General features: G+C 39.8%; 2 protein-coding genes across 2 annotated transcripts in view; one reads left to right on the top strand and one right to left on the bottom strand.

Annotated features, from left to right (window-relative positions):
- The window catches only part of lrtm2a (leucine-rich repeats and transmembrane domains 2a), a 134,648-nt gene extending 124,958 nt beyond the window's left edge, over nt 1–9,690 (bottom strand). Inside the window, exon 1 of the mRNA XM_055153290.1 lies at nt 9,609–9,690. Coding sequence (XP_055009265.1) covers nt 9,609–9,690 — 82 coding nt within the window. The remainder of the gene's footprint in view (nt 1–9,608) is intronic.
- The window catches only part of cacna2d4a (calcium channel, voltage-dependent, alpha 2/delta subunit 4a), a 305,574-nt gene that overhangs the window by 201,253 nt on the left and 83,819 nt on the right, over nt 1–20,502 (top strand). The gene's annotated exons all lie outside the window — the stretch shown is intronic.

Here is a 20,502-nt window from a genome sequence, read left to right as displayed (position 1 = left end):
TTAGAGTCGTTACGGTTTATATGTCATAAAGTTGAATTTATTTATGCAGATTAGTAGTGCAGATAGTAATAATAATGACGATCATTTTAATATAAAAACGTTAATGATTAATGGATAATCGATCGTTAATTCTTCCGACGATCGTTTAAGAAAATTTCATCGAACGCCCATCCCTAATCTCGGCATTATCCTGCGTCTCGTGCACACTGTATGTAATGTAGGGAAAATGAATATCCAGTAGGAACTTTATTTTCCGCCAAATGCATTTTTCTTTTACAGTTTTCTTTTTTCATTTGTGTTTCTGGTCCTGTAGCTTTTATCACAGCCATATGACACAACTACATCATGCAGATTATGAAAGAACAGGTTGTACTGAACATAAGGATGTATAACACTTCATTAGAGGGTGAAAGGGGGAGTTTTAATATCAAATTAAGAAAAAAACCCAGGCAAGGACAGATGTACTGAAAATGCCCTAGGGTCTGGAAGGGTTAAACCTTTCTATCTTCATGGAGACCAAACCAGACCAAGTTACAGGTCAGATCTATGGAGAGGCAACCCCCGCTCACAGTCAAAATGTCTGTTTTTCCAGGTATTTTTAAACTATAAAAACACCTGTAATTGAATAAATGTAAAGCAGAGTTATTTAATGTCATACTGTGGAACATTCCAGGCAGAGCAATGACATATCTATAGAAACAAACAGGGGAATCACAGAAAAGTTACATAGTGCATCTTTAAAGTAACTACAAATCAGTTTTGAAAAAAATGAAAGTTCAATATTATGAGGTGTTTTGGGCCCCATATCTGAACTTGGAACCAATAAACAATCCATCAAAAAAAAAGTCAATATTGGTGCTGATATCTGATACCGGTATTCTTCTCATCAAAAAACTTGCATTTTGCTTCATACATTTACCATTTAACCATTTACCGTTGTCTTATCTGAGCAAACAAAAATGCTGTGTTTGCATTTTCCCCAAATTGTTGCGTCACAGGAAAAAATCTGGACAGGCGCAGCTTTAAAGTGGCAGTAAACGTGTAAACTTTACCCATAATCACATTTCAGATACATGGAGAGAATGCAATTGTAGTCATTGGAGACAACACAGGCACACACTCAGTTATAACAGTTTTTGAACACAAAGCTGCAAATTTATAGCCAGGCTGGTGCCAACTAGTGCCATCTCTCAATTTCATTTCTCTCCAGCAACTAGGTCAGGAATTAGAATACGCTAGACGGTTTGCAAAACCCTGGAAGTTGTAGACCACACACCGGCCAATCGGCGAAGAGCTGTGAAGCCGACAGTTACTTGGACACCATCGGTACATTACATATGTCACGACCAAATATAGAAGGATTGGTTAAATAAAAAAGTACCCAATGAGGTTCATTTGGTCTTCCGATAATTTATGTTATTAGGTTCTTTTTTCAGACCAAGAGTTTGTTTTCATACCTGACATTTTCGACTGCTCACTGCGGTCTTCCTCAGAGTGGTCACATGATGTTGCTGTGATGTGTCCTGTCACACACCTTGTCATGTCCTGTTTGTTCCCTTTTATTTTGTAATTACTTACCCTGTTTTCTGTTGCAGATTTCCTCCCTCTTGTGTTCCCGCCTTTGATTACTGCCCCGCCCTATTGTGCTGCACCTGTGTCCCATTAGCTCCCCTTTTTATTCTGTGTCTTGTCTTCCCCCATTTGTCAGATTGTCTTTCTGTTTTCTGGATGTACTGTGTTTCGCTAGTCTTTTGGATTTATTAAAACCAGTTAAAACTGCTTCGCTTCTCTGGGTCTTTTTGGAGCCAATCATCGCACTTCCTGACACACCTGGGATATTGTCCTGAGGAAGTCGGACTGCAGATGGCGCTGTCGTCCTTTCTCCCCCAGTAGGAAGTCAAAACCTGTTTAAATCAGCTGACAACATCACATGACCACTGTGAGGAAAACCACTTGCGAGCAGACCAAACCGTCAGGTATGAAAACAAACTCTTGGTCTGAAAAAATAACCTAATAACATAAAAAAGTACCTGCCTACTGTTAAGCGAACGAATCCTAATGCTGCGGGGTCAGGCGGTTTCCACGAAGTAAAACCATTCGATAATTCAGGCTAGCAAGCTTACCTATAGGTTGCACAAAAATTGCAACAACAAAAAAAGGGACTAGGAACTATATAACGCTGCCGATCTGCACCACCACCAACACACACCTCTTTCATGCAGTGTGGGTGAAGTGTCTTTCCTACTGTTTTGTCTGTCCTGTCCTTGTTTCAGTGTTACTTTATTGTGACGCATCTTTGTGTTACAGTGAAAAGCATTATATAAAACCAATTTATTATTACTATTTATTATTATTATTAAGGACATGACAGCAGTTCCCACTAAAGTCTCTGCTGCCCCACTGTGGCACTTGGTATTCCCAGTGGTCTCCCATCCAAGTACTAACCAATCCAAACCTTTTTTAGCCTCTGAAATCTGAGGAGATCCGGCTTTGATGAGGTGATATGGTTACGTATGGTATAATGGTGTAGTTACGTGTTGTGTAGTTATTTTTTAGCGCTGAAATTAAGCTTCACGTTTATTTTTTAGACAGCAGGTCGGCCAAAACAAACTGGTCTTTGATATATCCTTCAACCGATACATCGTCTAACTCAAATTTTTGGACGAATTTATGTATAAAGCAAACCTGCAAACGAAATCATAACATGGAATCTCCAGAAATATTTCTCTAAAATAATCTGTGTTTTCTTGTATCTCCTGTTTGTACTCGTTGTGACTTCACTGGACCTGAATTCTTCTTGGCAAACACCAAATCTATTTTCGGTGCCAGTCTCTTCTGCCAGGCTTTTCAGAGGACACACTTTTCATTGGGTTATGAAATCAAATTGGCCAAAATAAAAAGAAAATGAGAGGACAAGCAACCTGCCTGATTAAAAATAAAACTTAATCTAGCTGTTCTGAAGCAGTTTTCAGGCTGGAAGGGCATCTGTTTTTCTCCCGTTTGTTCCAGTGTTTTGTCCCTGAGGTGTAATTAAAACCGTAATTAGTCAGTACCACCTTTCGGAAAGGTCAAAGGTCGTGTGATGCAGTGCGCCGCAGTGACGTCGTAGGAAATGTTTATGCCAGATCCGAACAACAAACACCTCATTCACAGAGTTTTGGAGAGTTTGTTTAAAAGTTCAGTTTAGTCAAGTAAATTAGTCATGGAAAGGTCTTATTTAAAATACCACTATTACCTCTAGGGGTATGCAAAAATATCAAAATATCGACATATTGTATCGTTTAATGTGATGATACAGTATTGATATCATGAGCTGCTGTATCGATATATCTCCAAGACTATTTTTGGGGATATTTCACTAAATTATTTTGTTACAGCTACAGTTTTGTTGCTTGTTTAGTAGAAGGAAATTTGTTAACGCGACACATTTGACATTTTCACTGTTTTGATGATTAAAATGTTTGTGTTTCATTTGAACTTTGCACAAGACATGATTTAACACTTTTCTTATCACACCCATGATTTAGCCTTTATTTTTTATTGAACTGCATCGAATGGATTTAAAATATATTTTATCAAACTGAAAGTGCACTGTATTGAGATAGGTATTGTATCGTGGCCTATGTATCGAGGTATGTATCGTATCGTGGCCTATGTATCGAGGTATGTATCGTATCGTGGCCTATGTATCGAGGTATGTATCGTATCGTGGCCTATGTATCGTATCGAGGTATGAATTGTATCGTGGCCTATGTATCGAGGTATGTATCGTATCGTGGCCTATGTATCGAGGTATGTATCGTATCGTGGCCTATGTATCGAGGTATGAATTGTATCATGGCCTATGTATCGTATCGTGGCCTATGTATCGAGGTATGAATTGTATCGTGGCCTATGTATCGTATCGTGGCCTATGTATCGAGGTATGAATTGTATCGTGGCCTATGTATCGAGGTATGTATCGTATCGTGGCCTATGTATCGAGGTATGTATCGTATCGTGGCCTATGTATCGAGATATGAATTGTATCATGGCCTATGTATCGAGGTATGTATTGTATCGTGGCCTATGTATCGTATCGAGGTATGTATTGTATCGTGGCCTATGTATCGAGGTATGAATTGTATCGTGGCCTATGTATCGAGGTATGTATTGTATCGTGGCCTATGTATGTATCGAGGTATGTATCGTATCGTGGCCTATGTATCGAGGTATGAATTGTATCGTGGCCTATGTATCGAGGTATGTATTGTATCGTGGCCTATGTATCGTATCGAGGTATGTATCGTATCGTGGCCTATGTATCGAGGTATGAATTGTATCGTGGCCTATGTATCGAGGTATGTATCGTATCGTGGCCTATGTATCGTATCGTGGCCTATGTATCGAGGTATGAATTGTATCGTGGCCTATGTATCGAGGTATGAATTGTATCGTGGCCTATGTATCGAGGTATGTGTCGTATCGTGGCCTATGTATCGTATCGAGGTATGTATTGTATCATGACCTATGTATCGAGGTATGTATCGTATCGTGGCCTATGTATCGAGGTATGAATTGTATCGTGGCCTATGTATCGAGGTATGTATCGTATCGTGGCCTGTGTATCGTATCGAGGTATGTATCGTATCGAGGTGTGTATCATATCGAGGTGTGTATCGTATCGGCAACTTCTTAATGATACCCAGCCTTAATTACTTCACCGTAATAAATACATTCGGGTAAATTTGTGTAGTAACTGTTCAACAACAATCTTGGTTAAAGGTCCTGTACTGTATTACACAAAATTGACTCTTGTGAGCTTGCTTTGCCCTGGATGTTCCGCAGTATAGCTTTAAACATCTATTCATAATTTATCTATTCAATTACAGGTGTTCTTATTTCTAAAACCTGCAGTAAAACATGAATTATAACTGTGAATGAGCCCACTTCTCCACAGATCTGACCTATAACGTGGTCTTGTGATGTGGCATTTCAGGAAAAAAACAGTAACATCTACCAGAAAACTTACACAGTGCACCTTTAAGCCATATTATAATGTTGTTACCTCCTCAAAAACAGACCTGGAGTTGTTTCATTCATAAATGTTTGAGCTTCATTGTTTTTCTGTCAACATCTCCAATACTCCAAATGCTTTGTTCCACCTTGTCATGTCATGGAGCGAGAGTTTACAAGCAGCTACATTTTACCTTTAGTACAGTAGAGACTGGCAACTCCAGGGCTGAAATTATCCATAGATTCTAGATAAAGTGATGGAGTTTAAAGGGACAGTTCGGAATTTTGGACACAGGACCTCATTTTCTAGTGAGCCAGAGTGTTGGAGACGTGTGGAGACACTTTTTTAAATATTCCATCCAGTCCTTGTATTTGCAGAGGTCGCTGGTGTTAGTCTAGTGCATGTCAATGGCCATAGTTATCCTGCCACTAAAAACAGACTTACCCACTTCCACAAAACATCCGAAACAAATCTATTATTACACCAGACTGTCCATGTTAATGTCTGTATTGATAGAATAATGTTTGAAATAAAACTAACCTTGTATCACATGAATCGTCGCATGTTGAGGGACTATTTTCTCATATATCAGTCCGCTGCTGCCGAGCTTTCTATCAGGAAGAACAACTTGCTGCTGCTGCTCAGACATAAATCCTTCAAATGCAAGCTTGGTTTTACTTCTAAAATTATTCTATCCACACAGACATTTACATCGACAGTCTCGTGTAATAATAGATTTTCTTCGGGTGTTTTGTGGAGTGGGTAAGACTGTTTTTAGTGGCAGGATAACTATGACCATTGACATGCACTAGTCTAACACCAGCGACCTCTGCAAATACAAGGACTAGAAGGAATATTTTTAAAAAGTGTCTCCACACGTCTCCAACACTCTGGCTCACGAGGAAAGCCCACATTAGACATATAAAAACAAAAATTTCTAAAAGTCTTGCTATCGTAAACAAAGTGAAATATGACCTTGATCAAAATGCCCTTCGTATATTATACTGTTCATTGGTTCTCCCTTATTTCACATACTGTGTTGAAGTGTGGGGGAAACACTTACCAATGTACACTTCATCCATTGATCATATTACAGAAACGAGCTTTGCGAATCATCCATAAAGTTGTTTTTTTTTAACACACCCACAATCTTTTTATTCAATCCAAGCTCCTCAAAATTCCTGAACTTGTACAATATTATACACTGGTCATTTTATTCAGAGCATGCAATAATTTACTACCACGTAATATTCAAAGCTTAATCAAAATGAGAGAGAGAACTTATAATTTTAGAGGGTATGGAAATTTCAAATTGCCTAATGTACGAACTACTCGTAAAAGTGTCTGTGTGTCTGTATGTGGTGTAAAACTCTGGAACAGACTGGATACACGTCTCAAGCAATGCCAAAATATCCATAAATTCAAGTTGTTATATAAACATATGGTTTGGTCACAGTATATGGAGAGTGGATCATAATATTAGAACAATACTGCCTCTGTAGCGCTGGTTTATGTTTGTTGTTTTCTTACCATTGCTGGTTTGTTCTGTCCGTTACATTACTTGTATTTGTTGTTTCTTACCATTGTCTGGATCCTTAACTTTACCATTGTTGATGCACTTATGTTATACGACCAAACTATAACAGTGACTCTTTGTCTGCACTTGTAAATAGTTCATATAGTTTAATTCAAAATGTCTGAAAAACGCAAAAAAAAAAGATCATTGTGTTAGATTATGAAGAGTAGGGGTGGGATTAAATAAGTTTTCTTCTTCCCACTCCTTTTTGGGCAAAATAGCAATAATAAAAGTTATTAGTAGTTGTTGTTATTTTCATTTCTATTATGATTTCACTTATGTCATATGTTCCATTGTATATAAATGTAAATCTTTACTTGCCCAAAATAAATGCATTAAAAAAAAAGAAAAAAAAAAAAAGAAAGAAGTTAGGTCCTATGTCCAAAATTTCTGACTCTCCTTTTAAAAACCTTGTATTACCACATAACATCCAGTTTAAGACAAGAACTCAGCCTGAATTTGTGTGTTAAACATGTGTGAATGAAACAAAACTCCAGGTCTGTTTGTGATGAGGAAACAACATTATAACAGATCAGAAAATAGCGTAATATTTTCAACGTTGTAAAGTAACTGTTTACAAGAAATACAAATTAGGGTTACAAGCTTAATCGCAATCAAATCAAAAGTTAATTCCATATAGAGTGGAGTCATTAAACACTTTAATTTCCTCTGTAATCAGCCAAATATTCAACTTTCATGCGGTTTCATTCTGTGTAAAAGCTGCAAACGTACAAACATGTTCTGAAATACACGGGATTCTCGTGTTAGTTTCCCAGTTCATATTTCAGTCGTCTCTCAAATGTCAATGCTCCTGGACACATCAGAACTGTGCACTCTGAACACAATATTGATTTTTGTAAAAGGAAAAACCTCCCCAAATGCGATTGCGATGTAATAGGCTTGACAAATTGTGATAAAATTTATTCCCTAATGTAACTTGTTGGTGTTATTTATTACATATATTAGTTTATATAAAGGTCTCTGCTCAGCCCCTGGACAGTGATAATCAGATTTCAGGCCCGTCACAGAAACATAAATTCGCCTCCATTCAGCTTCAGGTAATTTAAAGCTGTATTGTGTAACTTTTCGAGTGGAGGGTTTCTAATATGGTAAAAAAAAAAAAAATAAATAAACTTACACGATTGCAAATGTAAGATTATTAAAGCTGCAAATAAAAGGGAGCATTAGACTGTGTAATAAAAAATAATAAAAGGAAACACAAGCATTTTCTCAGCGGAGTTAATCATAGTTTAAAGCTGCACTGTGTAACTTTTCTGGTGGAAGGTTTGTCTGCTTTGTCTGAAAAGTTTCACAGTATGGTATTAAACCTTTCTATCTCCACGGAGACCAAACCTGACCAAGTTACAGGCCAGATCTGTAGAGAGGCGACCCCGCTCACTGTCAGAATGTTGTTTTTCTAGATATTTCTGAGCCATAAATCCACCTGTAATTGGATAAATGTAAAGTAGTTTAATGTCACACTGTGGAACATTCCAAGGAGCACTGTAAAAATGAAATCTAGCCAAGTTAAAATGACTTGAATTAAGAAAGTTTTATCGAGTAAAATGATCTGCCAGTGGAATAAGACTTTTTGTACTTTAATATGAAAATACATCTTGCTACACTGAGATAAGAAAAACAACAACCCTTTGCACTTAAAATAAGAAATAAACTGTAATGTTGTTTGAATTAAGAAAACCATTTTTATTCCACTGGTAGATAATTTTACTTGTCAAGCTAAATCTACTCAAATAAAGTAAAATGTCCTTAATTTAAAGGTGCATTTTCTTCTGGTGGAGGGTCGGTCAAATCTTATTCCGTCTTATTTTTCTATTTTATTTTGACTTGCACATATACATTTATGTCTTGTTTAACACTTGTCTCTTGCTGTCTTTTTTGCTACTTATATAGAATTTATTATTGCCATTTATATTTTTGCTCTTTGTTATGTTATTATATTATATTGTGATGTTTAAGCTACTGTGTTCAGCTAATTTCCCTTGTGGATCATCTATGTCTAAATGCTTTTTGCCATGGAGATGTTATTGCTTTGTCAGGAATGTTTCACAGTATGGCATTAAAACTTTCTATCTCTATAGAAACCAAACCAGACTTAGGATACGTTTACACTGAAACGAATCTCTCTATCACTGTATCACTGTATTTGAAACGATTTGCGTCCAGACATGTCGTTTTTGTGTCCGCAATCCTTCCCTATCCACACAGATTTGCGCATATTTGTTTACGTTTTACAGAAACTCAACTTAAAACCACATGGCTAATTTGCATAAATTAAGGGCTCAAAAAAACAGCTCGCTCCTTGTGCGCTGATGTGGTTCAGCTTCTGTCGGACTAAAGGACACGACTCAGTGGAATATGAGTGTTCTTTCTGTGACAGAGGGGTGTTCTGCTGACCGTGTCTGAAGTTGCAGAAGCCGATTTTGAGCCGAGGAAATGGCAAGTGTCTTTTTCGTGGACTGTGTACTGGCAAGTCGTTCTAGCTTCGCTGTTTCCCGTTTGTCTCTGGTTTGTTTAAACTGTTTTCCACAATAGTGTCACATGACCGATGTCACAAACCCAGTGAATCAGGAAGGCAAAAGTCACAGTGACGTGGTCCAATAAGAACGACAACTAGAGCTTCTACATCAGAGTATCAGCGTTTTCAGGCGTTCACACAGTGCCAGATCAGATCCGTGAATTCGTGAGAGCTGGCGGCACTAGATCTTTCTGTCTCTGGAGGCATTTTCCAACATTGCCTCTGCAACAAAAAAACAACTTGAAAACGTACTAGTGTGGATGGGGCCCAAGTTACAGGTCAGATCTGCGGAGAGGCAATCCCGCTCAGTCAGAATGCCTGTTTTTCTAGGTATTTCTGAGCCATAAAACCACCTGTAATTTAAAAATATATATATAAGTATAGCTGTTTATTGTCATACTGTGGAACATTCCAGGCAGAGCAGTGGCATATCCACAGAAACAAGCAGGTGATGGACTGCCAAGCAAAAAGTTACACAGTGCTTCTTTATCTCTACAAACCGTTTATGGTTTTGGGGGCACCTCCTCGAGCCTTCACTGCGCGCTCGCCTCTTTGTAACCGCTGATAAGGGCAGGAGGCCATCTTGATTTATCTTCTGCTGTGAGAGACGTGTCCACTCTCTCTGTTTTGGTCTTTGGCTCCGGCTCCATTGTCAATGCCAGCTCCCTCTGCCAAGGCTACTTTTTACAGCCTGCTTTCGCTCCATCAATGATTCACAAAATACGTGTTATGAAAAATGATCAGCGGCTGCGGATTCAAGCCAGCGTAATGTTTAATCTGTTTTTGTCTGGATGCAGATAGACCGCGTTGCGTTTTTTCCATCACAAGTATTAATTTTGCAGACGCTCGGATATCAACTTATTTATTATCCCAGCTTTGATTCATTCGTTTCCCCCAGCGAGACGCATCTAATATTGATAGTATAATGATTAAGTTCCTCTCAATCCATTTAAAGTAATACAAAATGGATCCTTTCGCCACCGTTTTGGCCACATCTTTCTCTATCTCTTTCCCCCATCCTCTGCCTCTCCCGTGCTGGTCATTTACTCTGCCATTGGGGCCAGTGGCAGGTAAGATAAATTGGCTCCAGCTTTCATATTAACACAACAGGCTCTAGCTGGTCACGTTTAGTGCTGTGACCTCCAGTTCTTGAACAGACTATCCAAGAGCTATCCATCTCTACACTGCGATTGGAAAACCCCTCTGCTTCTAAACATCAGCATTTTCTATCTTCTCCAAATGAAAACCGTATTGACCGGTCAGGTTTATGCGGCTGTGCTCGGTCTGGCCAGTGAGAAGAAGTAAGTCAAATATAATGTGTCTTGTATTGAGAATATTTCATGTTTTACACCGTTGAAACGTTGGATGAGTCGAACGGGTCCCAGGTTCAGTTAAAAAATAAATAAATAAATAATAATAATAATAGAAAACAAGGCTCAGTACCAAGTGTCAGGGCAGTGTGAAGAGAGTAACACCCCTCAGGACAAAAGAGCCTCTCCTGCCTGACCTGCAGCTGTATAGCAAAGTTGTAGAGGCAGGTGATACCTCTCAGCCAAGTTATAGGTCAGATCTATGGAGAGGTGACCCCAGCAATAGCAGTAAAAGCACTTCATATTTAATCAATACAAGATATTTAACATTAACGTCATACTGAGTAATATTCCTCGCAAAGCTATTACATTTCCATGGACGCAAACAGGTGGCAGACTCTCCTTATTAGCATTTTCTATCTTCTCTAAATGTCTTCTTCGGGAATGGTGGATGAGTGGTTAGCATTTTTGCTTCACACCGAAAGGGTCCCAAATTCAGTTAAATTTTTAAAAAACATACAATGATATTTGAATGGGACATGTTCTCGTGCCACTAGATCTTGTGAGACAAAACTGACAGAAGATTGTACACATGTGAGGAAAATTATCTGGTGAGACTTTCTTTCTCACATTTTTACATTTGCACTGAATAAAAAAGGGGTTAACGTTGAGTTACTGTAATAGCAAAAAACAGTGCTACAATGACAGCAAAATTATATCATTATACAATATTTAAAAAAAGTTAAGCACAAATTTGATCAAAATCTTGTCTTGTTCTCATGACTCTCGTCTTGTAGAAATTGTGTTTCATCCTGTCCCTAATAATAATAGAAAGAAAACTTAAGCAAAGGTCAACAGGTAGAGTCCTCAGATCCAGTGTCAAGGCAATTTGAGGAGAGTAACAGCCCTCAGGACAAGAGCTCCCCTCCCCCCTGACCTGCAGATGTATAGCAAAGTTGTAGAGGCAGATAATGCCTCTCAGCCAAGTTACAGGTCAGATCTGTGGAGTTTTCTTTTCTAGAGAGGGTCTGCATCCTGTTTGTCTCCATGGAGATGTTAATGGTTTTGTTTATTAAATTATCCATTGTTTGGTATTAAACTAATCTGTCTTACATTTATTCAACTGCAGACATTACTCAAAATATCTTAAAAAACATCCAGTTTTACTATTAGGTCGTCTCTCCACAGATCTAACCAGTCATTGGGCTTGCAGATTAAGTTTAAAGCTATACTGTGGAACATTCTAGACACATCTCTATGGAGACAAGCAGGTGACAGACCCTCCACCGGACAAGTTACTCAGTGTACCTTTAAGCATTGTTTAGTCTCTGGTGTCTGCAGCTTTTCCCCAGCAGCAGTGAAGGGTCAGAAGGTCAAACACAAGATTAAACCACAGCCCTTAATAAAAGCACTGCCTCTATAGCCTGTAGTGCAGAGCTAAGATTATATTTTTACAAATGTGTGAAAATGGCTGTGCTTTATAGACTTTAAATTGCAGGATGCCCTGGCAGACTTTTTCATTTGTGGGGACAGACTACAGTCCTGTGTACTGCAGCAAAAGTCTCATTTTTAGATAACAGACACAGCATTACACCGGAGAAAAGTTGACCTTCTTGCTGAAGTTAATACATTTTTATGTCAACATTTTGCTTATTCTGGCTTTTTGTATCTTATTTGAAAATTATGCAATTCCTGCACAGCTGATTCCTGCTGGCAGCCACCAAAATGGGCCCATCTGGGGTCCTAACCCAGAGTCATTAAGCGGCTCAGAGTGTTCAGCAGACAGACCATCCATCAGTCACTACAGACCAAATGAAGTCTGTCCATCCACAGATTACAACACGTTTTAAGAGCTTTACACACAGACCCTCTCTCTCTCTCTTTCTCTCCCTCCCTTTCTCTCTCTTTATCTCTTTGTAAAATAAATGCCTGCACTTGTTGTAAATCTTGACTGGTTAACTTTGACCAGTTTAAATTTATAATGCTGGCACCACCTAGTGCCTCCACTCAATTTCATTTCTCTCCAGCAACTAGGTCAGGAATCTAAATAAAGTAGACGTTTCGCAAAAACCCTGGAAGTGCGAGTTCACTCACCAGCCAATCAGTGAAGAGCCACATATTCAGTGTTGTCAACGACTCCCGAGATCGAAGATTTAAAGCCGAAACAGAGAGAATGTTTGGTGAATTTTATCAAGGGGAAAGACGTTATTGCCCTTCTTCCTACGGGATTTGGGAAAAGCTTAATATACCAGTTAGCCCCTTTAGCGGTGCATTACATACATGACCAAATAGCAGTGATTGGTTAAATGATAAAAAGAACCGCCTACTGTCGAGCGAACGAATCCTAACACTGCAAAGTCCAACGGTTTGTACGTTTGTTTATGTATATATATGTTGTTTACATATTTATAACTAGTTTCAATGTTTTCATACATTCATATAAGCAATTTTATATAAGCAGTTTGTAAATCATAAACAAAGTCTTAATTCTTAATGGACAAATAGTTTCTTTAGAATGACTTAGGCTCAGTAACTGGGTTTAAGAGGGTTTTAACTGAGTATATAACTACACTTATTTATTAAGTGTTACTGTTTTGTTTTTTCTTTTCTTTTTTTTTTTGTTCAGAGCTTCAGCAAATTAATACTTATTTCAGTGTTTTCTGACGATCCTGACGTCATTTTGCGTCATTGTGCAGTTTATTTAAAAAATCAATCAATCAATATCACTTTATTTGTCCCTGAGCGGCACTTTAAACACTGAGCAGTAAAAAACAATCGAACATTATTTTCCAAAGACCCTCAGATGGGTCGCAAGAGAATACTAATGGTTCAGAGAGACACGATCAAAGGTCAACAATAAAATATCCTCATTAATGTTCAATAATGATCACAGATTTATTTTGTGATGTACGAATAATGTCTATTGACTTGGGTCGCGAAGATTTGTGACTTTTAAAATATGGGTCCTCAGAAAAAAGTTTGGGAAATGCAATAGAAAACTCAAAACAAATATCATCAGAGCCAGTGTGAGGAGTTTGAGGAGAGTAACATCCCTCAGGACAAAAGCCCCCCCCCTCTATCCTGCAGCTGTATTGCAAAGTTGTAGAGCCAAATTACAGGTCAGCTCTGTGGAGAGGCGACCCCACTTACAGTAAAAATGCATCTAAAATTTAATCAAGGCAAGATTTTAGTTTGGTATACTGTTTAAAATTCAATGCAAACCTATTACGTATCAGGTGGCAGACTCGACTTACCAGAAAGTTACGTAGTGCAGCTTTAAATCCAATACTTACTCACTTATTACTTTGACTAAATTCATTGTTGTGTTGTTGTTGTTTTTTTGAGAGTTGTGTCCGTTTGTACAGAGCGCTCCCACACACTCACACTCAGAGTTTATCCTCTGTCTCTCTCATTACCGCGGCCAACGTGATTTGTTCTGAAGGCTGTGAATTACAGTCAGACAGATGGTACTGTACCGGGGATTTCCTCAGGGGACGAGAGGAGGAAGAGGAGGAGAGGAAGAGGTGGAGAAGAGAGATGGGGAGGAGGAGGAAGAGGAGGAGAAAGTGGAAGAGGAATAGAAAAAGAAAAAAACGGAGGAAGAGGAGGAGGAGAAAGAGGAGAAGGAGGACTAAGAGGAAGAGAAGGAGGAGAAGGTGGAGAAAGAAGAGGAGGAGTTGGAGGAAGAGGAATAGAAAGAGAAAAGGGAGAAAGGAGGAGGAGAAGGAGGAACAAGAGGAAGAGAAAGGAGGAGAAAAGTGAAGGAGGAAGAAGAGAAAAGAGGAGGAGGAGAAAGAAGAAGAGAAAGAGGAGCGGGAGGAGAAGGTGGAGAAAGAAGAGGAGGAGTTGGAGGAAGAGGAATAGAAAGAGAAAAGAGAGAAAGGAGGAGGAGGAGAAGGAGGAACAAGAGGAAGAGAAAGGAGGAGAAAAGTGAAGGAGGAAGAAGAGAAAGAGGAGGAGGAGGAGAAAGAGGAACAGAAAGAGGAGGAGGAGAAGGAGGAGGAGAGGAAGAGGTGGAAGAGAAGAAGAGGTGGAGAAGAGGGATGAGGGGGAGGGGGAGGAAGAGGAGGAGAAAGTGTAAGAGGAATAGAAAAAGAAAAAAATGGAGGAAGAGGAGGAGGAGAAAGAGGAGGAGGAGAAAGAGGAGCGGGAGGAGAAGGTGGAGAAAGAAGAGGAGGAGTTGGAGGAAGAGGAATAGAAAGAGAAAAGGAAGGAAGGAGGAGGAGAAGGAGGAACAAGAGGAAGAGGAAGGAGGAAGAAGAGAAAGAGGAGGAGGAGGAGAAAGAGGAACAGAAAGAGGAGGAGGAGAAGGAGGAGGAGAGGAAGAGGTGGAAGAGAAGAAGAGGTGGAGAAGAGAGATGAGGAGGAGGGGGAGGAAGAGGAGGAGAAAGTGTAAGAGGAATAGAAAAAGAAAAAAACGGAGGAAGAGGAGAAGGAGGAATAAGAGGAAGAGAAAGAGGAGGAAGAGAAAGAGGAGCGGGAGGAGAAGGTGGAGAAAGAAGAGGAGGAGTTGGAGGAAGAGGAATAGAAAGAGAAAAGGGAGAAAGGAGGAGGAGAAGGAGGAACAAGAGGAAGAGAAAGGAGGAGAAAAGTGAAGGAGGAACAAGAGAAAGAGGAGGAGGAGGAGAAAAGAGGAACAGAAAGAGGAGGAGGAGGAGAAAAAGAAAGAAAGAGAAGAATAGAAAGAGAAGAGAAAGAAGAAAGTAGAGAAAAAGAAGAGAGAGAGATGAAGAGGAAGAAGAGAAAGAGGTGTGGGAGAAGGAGGAAGAGAAGAAAGATGAGGAGGAGGAGAAGTGAGCGGAAGAGAAAAAGGAGGAGGAGTAAGAGGCAGAGAAAGATAAGGAGAAGGAAGAAGAGGAGGATGAGAAAGAAGAGGAGCAGGAGGTGGAGGAAGAGAAATAGAAAGAGAAAAAGGAGGAAGAGGAGGAGAGAGATGAGGAGGAAGAAGAGAAAGAGGAGAAGGAGGAGAAAGACGGAGAAGTGGAAGAGGAAGAGAATAAGAAAGAGGAGCAAGAGAAAGAAGAGCAGGAGGACAAGGAAGAGATGGAGGAGAAAGAGAAGAAAAAAGAGGAGGAGAAGGAGGAAAAAGCAAAGGAGGAAAATGGTGGAGGAAGAGGCTGGTGCAGTGGACACAAGGCCGAAGAAGAGTGACCAAGAGCGGGAACAGAGCTGTGAAGAGGGGCTTCAGCTCGTGTGGAGGGAAGAGTCAAGAAAAAAAAGAAAAGAATATAATGTAAATATGAAATATAAAGCAGCAGCCAAGCGCCGTGTAGGAGGAAAAACAAAAGGGATTTCTGCAGTGGGCCGGGGAACACCATCTGTCTTTGAGAGTCAAGAACAACACTGTACAATAAAAGAGACATTATTTAAACAGAACGCTGGGTAAATGTTTGAAAAGTTTCTCTAAAGTAAATGAGACGATACAGATAGTCTATTTGTTTGCTTTTATTTGTGTGGTTAGGTCAATTCGAAAATGATGATCATACACAGTGAAAACCTGATCACATTCATTCTCTTTCCTGATGTTTGGGAGTTCAATTCCCATCACTAATGTTGTATACCACCTGTTGTGTCCATGGGCAAGACACATCATCCATCTTAAATATCTTTGAAATGTGTTTGTAGTTGTATTGAGTGCAACAAATTTCATGGAAACTGACTTAAAGGCACAGTCCACAATTTTGGACAGAGAACAGAGGCAGCAGTCTGAGCAGGGACTCCCAGACTTCCTTCACCCCAGACACTTCCTTCAGCTCCTCCGGGGGGATTCCGAGGCGTTCCCAGGCCAGCCCAGAGACATAGTCCCTCCAGCGTGTCCTGGGTCTTCCCTGGGGCCTCCTCCTGATGGGACATGCCCAGAACATGTCCCGAGGGAGGCGTCCAGGAAGCATCTGGAACAGATGCCTGAGCCTCAGCTGGCTCCTCTCTGCGTGGAGGAGCAGCGGCTCTACTCCAAGCTTCTCCTGTGTGACTGAGCTCCTCACCCTATCTCTAAGGGAGCGCCCAGCCACTGTGGAGGAAACTCATTTCGACCAATTGTATCCGCGATCTTGTCCTTTCGGTCATTACCCAGAGCTCATGACCATAGGTGAGAGCAGGAACGTAGACTGATGGTAAATCGAGAGCTTTGCTTTTTGACTCAGCTCCCTGTTCACCACAACGGCCCGATACAGCGACCGCATCACTGCCGACGCTGCACCGATCCACCTGTCAATCTCACGCTCCATCCTCCCCTCACTCGTGAACAAGACCCCGAGATACTTGAACTCCTCCACTTGAGGCAGAGACTCTCCATCCACCCAGAGAGAGCCAGCCACCTTTTTCCGGTCGAGAACCATGACCTCAGATTTGGAGGAGCTGATTCTCATCCCAGCCACTTCACACTCGGCTACAAACCGCCCCAGTGCACATTGCAGGTCCTGGTTCAATGAAGCCATCAGGACAACATCATCCGCAAACAGCAGAGATGAAATCCTGTGGTCCCCAAACCGAACCCCTGGACAGAAATTCTGACACGAATTACCTTGAAAATATTACTTTTTGCTTTTGCTATTTTATATAGGCCTACTTATATTACGAAAGAGGAAATTATAGCAACAGATGTATTGTAATTCAATTGTTGCTCTGAAAAATATTGCAGTTAGAATATTGAGTATGTCCTTAATGAAAATGATTTAAAAGGTCTGTAAAAGATTAGATTAAAAAATAAAACATACTTTCACTCTATTCCCTTTTTGTGCATTATCTGAACCTTAACTAAGAAGTTCCCCTTCTTACTTAAAGTGCATTTGTAATATTGTAAAAAATCTAATATTCTTTTTTGTCAGTATCACTCACTTCTTGCATTTCACTGTTTTATATTAGCTGTAATATTTATCAGATAAACGTGCTGCTGTAAATACTTTTGGCCTCGCTTCTGTCTGTGGAAAGTCCTGGCTCTCCTTACGTTTTGTCTGTGTTTGGGTTGTGCACAAAAGAGCGTGTTTCTCCATTATGAATGATTTAGTGCGCCAGCCTCCGTCGGGCTCAAGGCGCCGGAGAAACTGGGTTAAGGTGCACCCTGCTCTTACGTCAGACTCCAAGTTTAATTTCCACCTTAAACGCAGGTCACTGTACATGTCTGCCACCTCCTGGGTCATACCGCTCGCGTGATTCAAATATTCGGTTTTCTCATTTCAACTGTGACTTCTCTTTTACCGTCTCGACTGGCACCTCGGCATCTCAATCCTCAACAAACAGAAAATCTACTCTCTTCATATCAGATTTCTTTTGTATCAGCCAGTGTCTACAGAATATCATGAGTCTATATAATACATGGCTTTCACTTTCTGAAATGAGCGGCAAAAAATATTGAACTTTTGTCATTCATTCATTCGTTTTTCAAAATAAAACCAAAAATAAGAAATCGAAATCACAAAGGCACTATAAAACAAATATTAACTTCACATTTTTTCATATTCATTTGCAGCTCAATATACAAAAAACTACAACTTCTACTGCTACTACTTTTACAACTGTTACTGCTACAGCTACTACAACAACTACTTCTACTACTGCTGTTATTACTACTGCTAAAACTAATACTACAACAACTACTACTGCTATTATTGTTGTTACTACTACACAACTACTACTACTGCTACAACAACTACTGCTGCTGCTACAACTACTACTATAACTACTATTACTACATGTTATTACTGCTGCTACTACTACGGTGGGTGAAGTGTCGTGCCAAAGGACACAACACCAGTATGCAGTAAAAATAGTACAACTTCTACTGCTACGACTGCTACTGCTACAAATTCTACAACTACTGCTACAACTACTACTACAACGACTACTACTACTGTTGTTTCTACTACTACTACTGCTACTAAAGTGGGCGAAGTGTTTTGCCAAAGAACACAGCAGCAGCATGTACTAAAACTACTACAACTTCTACTGCTAATGCTACTGCTACAAATACTACAACTACTGCTACTGCTACAACTACTACTACTGTTGTTACTACTACTACTACTACTACTACTACTACTGCTGCTGCTGCTAAGGTGGGTGAAGTGTCTTGCCAAAGAACACAGCAGCTGCATGTACTAAAACTACTACAACTTCTACTGCTAATGCTACTGCTACAAATACTACAACTACTGCTACTGCTACTGCTACAACTACTACTACTGTTGTTACTACTACTACTGCTGCTGCTAAGGTGGGTGAAGTGTCTTGCCAAAGGGCACAACAACAGCATGTACTAAAACTACTACAACTTCTACTGCTAATACTGCTGCTACCAATACTACTGCTGCTACCACAAATACTACAACTATAGCTCCTCCTGCTACAACTACTACTGCTACTGCACCAACAACAACAACAACTACTACTACTGCTACTGCTACATTTACTACAACTGCTGCTACCATTACAACTACTACTTTACCCACCCTGGTACTAGTAGTAGTAAAGTGTCTTGCCAAAAAGCACAACAACAGTATGTACTAAAACTACTACATCTTCTACTGCTACTGTTACAACAACTACTACTACTACTACTACTACTACTGCTGCTAAGGTGGGTGAAGAGTCTTGCCAAAGGGCACAACAACAGCATGTACTAAAACTACTACAACTTCTACTGCTAATACTGCTGCTACAAATACTACTGCTGCTACTACAAATACTACCTCCACAAATACTACAACTATAGCTCCTCCTGCTACAACTACTACTGCTACAAATGCTACTGCACACAACTACTACTGCTACTGCTACAACAACAACAACTACTGCTACAACTACTACTGCTACTGCTACAACAACTACTGCTACAACTACTACTGCTACTGCTACAACAACTACTACTACTACTACTACTACTGTTACTGCTACTCAGGTGGGTGAAGTGTTTTGCCAAAGAACACAACAACAGCATGTACTAAAATTACTACATCTTCTACTGCTAATACTACTGCTACAAATACTACAACTACAGCTACTCCTACTGCTACAACTACTACTGCTACTGCTACAAATAGTACTACTAGTGCTACACATATTACAACTACTGCTACAGCTACAACAAGTACTACTACTGCTGCTGCAACTACTACTGCTACTGCTACATTTACTACAACTGCTGCTACCATTACAACTACTACTTTACCCACCCTGGTACTAGTAGTAGTAAAGTGTACTACTGCTACTACAACTACTAAGCACACTACTACTACTACTGTACTGTACTAAAACTACTACAACTTACTACTGCTACTACTGACTACTACTACTACTACTACTACTACTACTACTACTACTACTACTACTACTACTACTACTACTACTACTACTACTACTACTACTACTACTACTACTACTACTACTACTACTACTACTACTACTACTACTAAGGTGGGTGAAGTGTTTTTCCTAAGGACACAACAACAGTATGTACTAAAACTACTACAATGTCTACTGCTAATACTACTGCTACAACTACTACTACTACAACTACTACTGCTACAACAACAACAATTACCACTACTACTACTACTACTACTAAGGTGGGTAAATTGTCTTGCCAAAAAGCACAACAACAGCATGTACTAAAACTACTACAAGAGCTTTAAAACAAATATTAACTGTGCTTTATTTCACATTAATTTGTCAGTGCAGCTCAATATACAAAAATACTACTACTTCTGCTACACGCCATGTTCATATAAGAAGTGTCTTGCCTAAGGACACAACACCAGTATGCACTAATATCACTACACGCGCTATAAAACACACGTTACCTTTGCATCTTTTCATATTAATTTGTTCGTGCAGCTCAATATGCAAAATGGTGTCAAATATAATCTCTCACAGCACGACTGAACCCAAACACGCTACTGTATGAGCATAAACAACAGGAGGCTGGGGGCAAAGTAAAATGTCACGCAATGCACTTTATTTTCTCAGGAAATATTACGCGTTGATAGAGATTTACGGCCCGTTACAGTAAATGCTGTGCCGCTAAAAAGTTCTACACCTTCGCAGTTATGAATTATGTAAGAGACGCCAAAAGCTGCAGGAAATACCG

This window comes from Boleophthalmus pectinirostris, unplaced genomic scaffold (genome assembly GCF_026225935.1).
Source record: "Boleophthalmus pectinirostris isolate CB_2022bp ecotype Guang Dong unplaced genomic scaffold, ASM2622593v1 HiC_scaffold_18, whole genome shotgun sequence".
NCBI lineage: Eukaryota > Metazoa > Chordata > Actinopteri > Gobiiformes > Gobiidae > Boleophthalmus > Boleophthalmus pectinirostris.
This window is presented reverse-complemented; position numbering and strand designations above follow the sequence as displayed.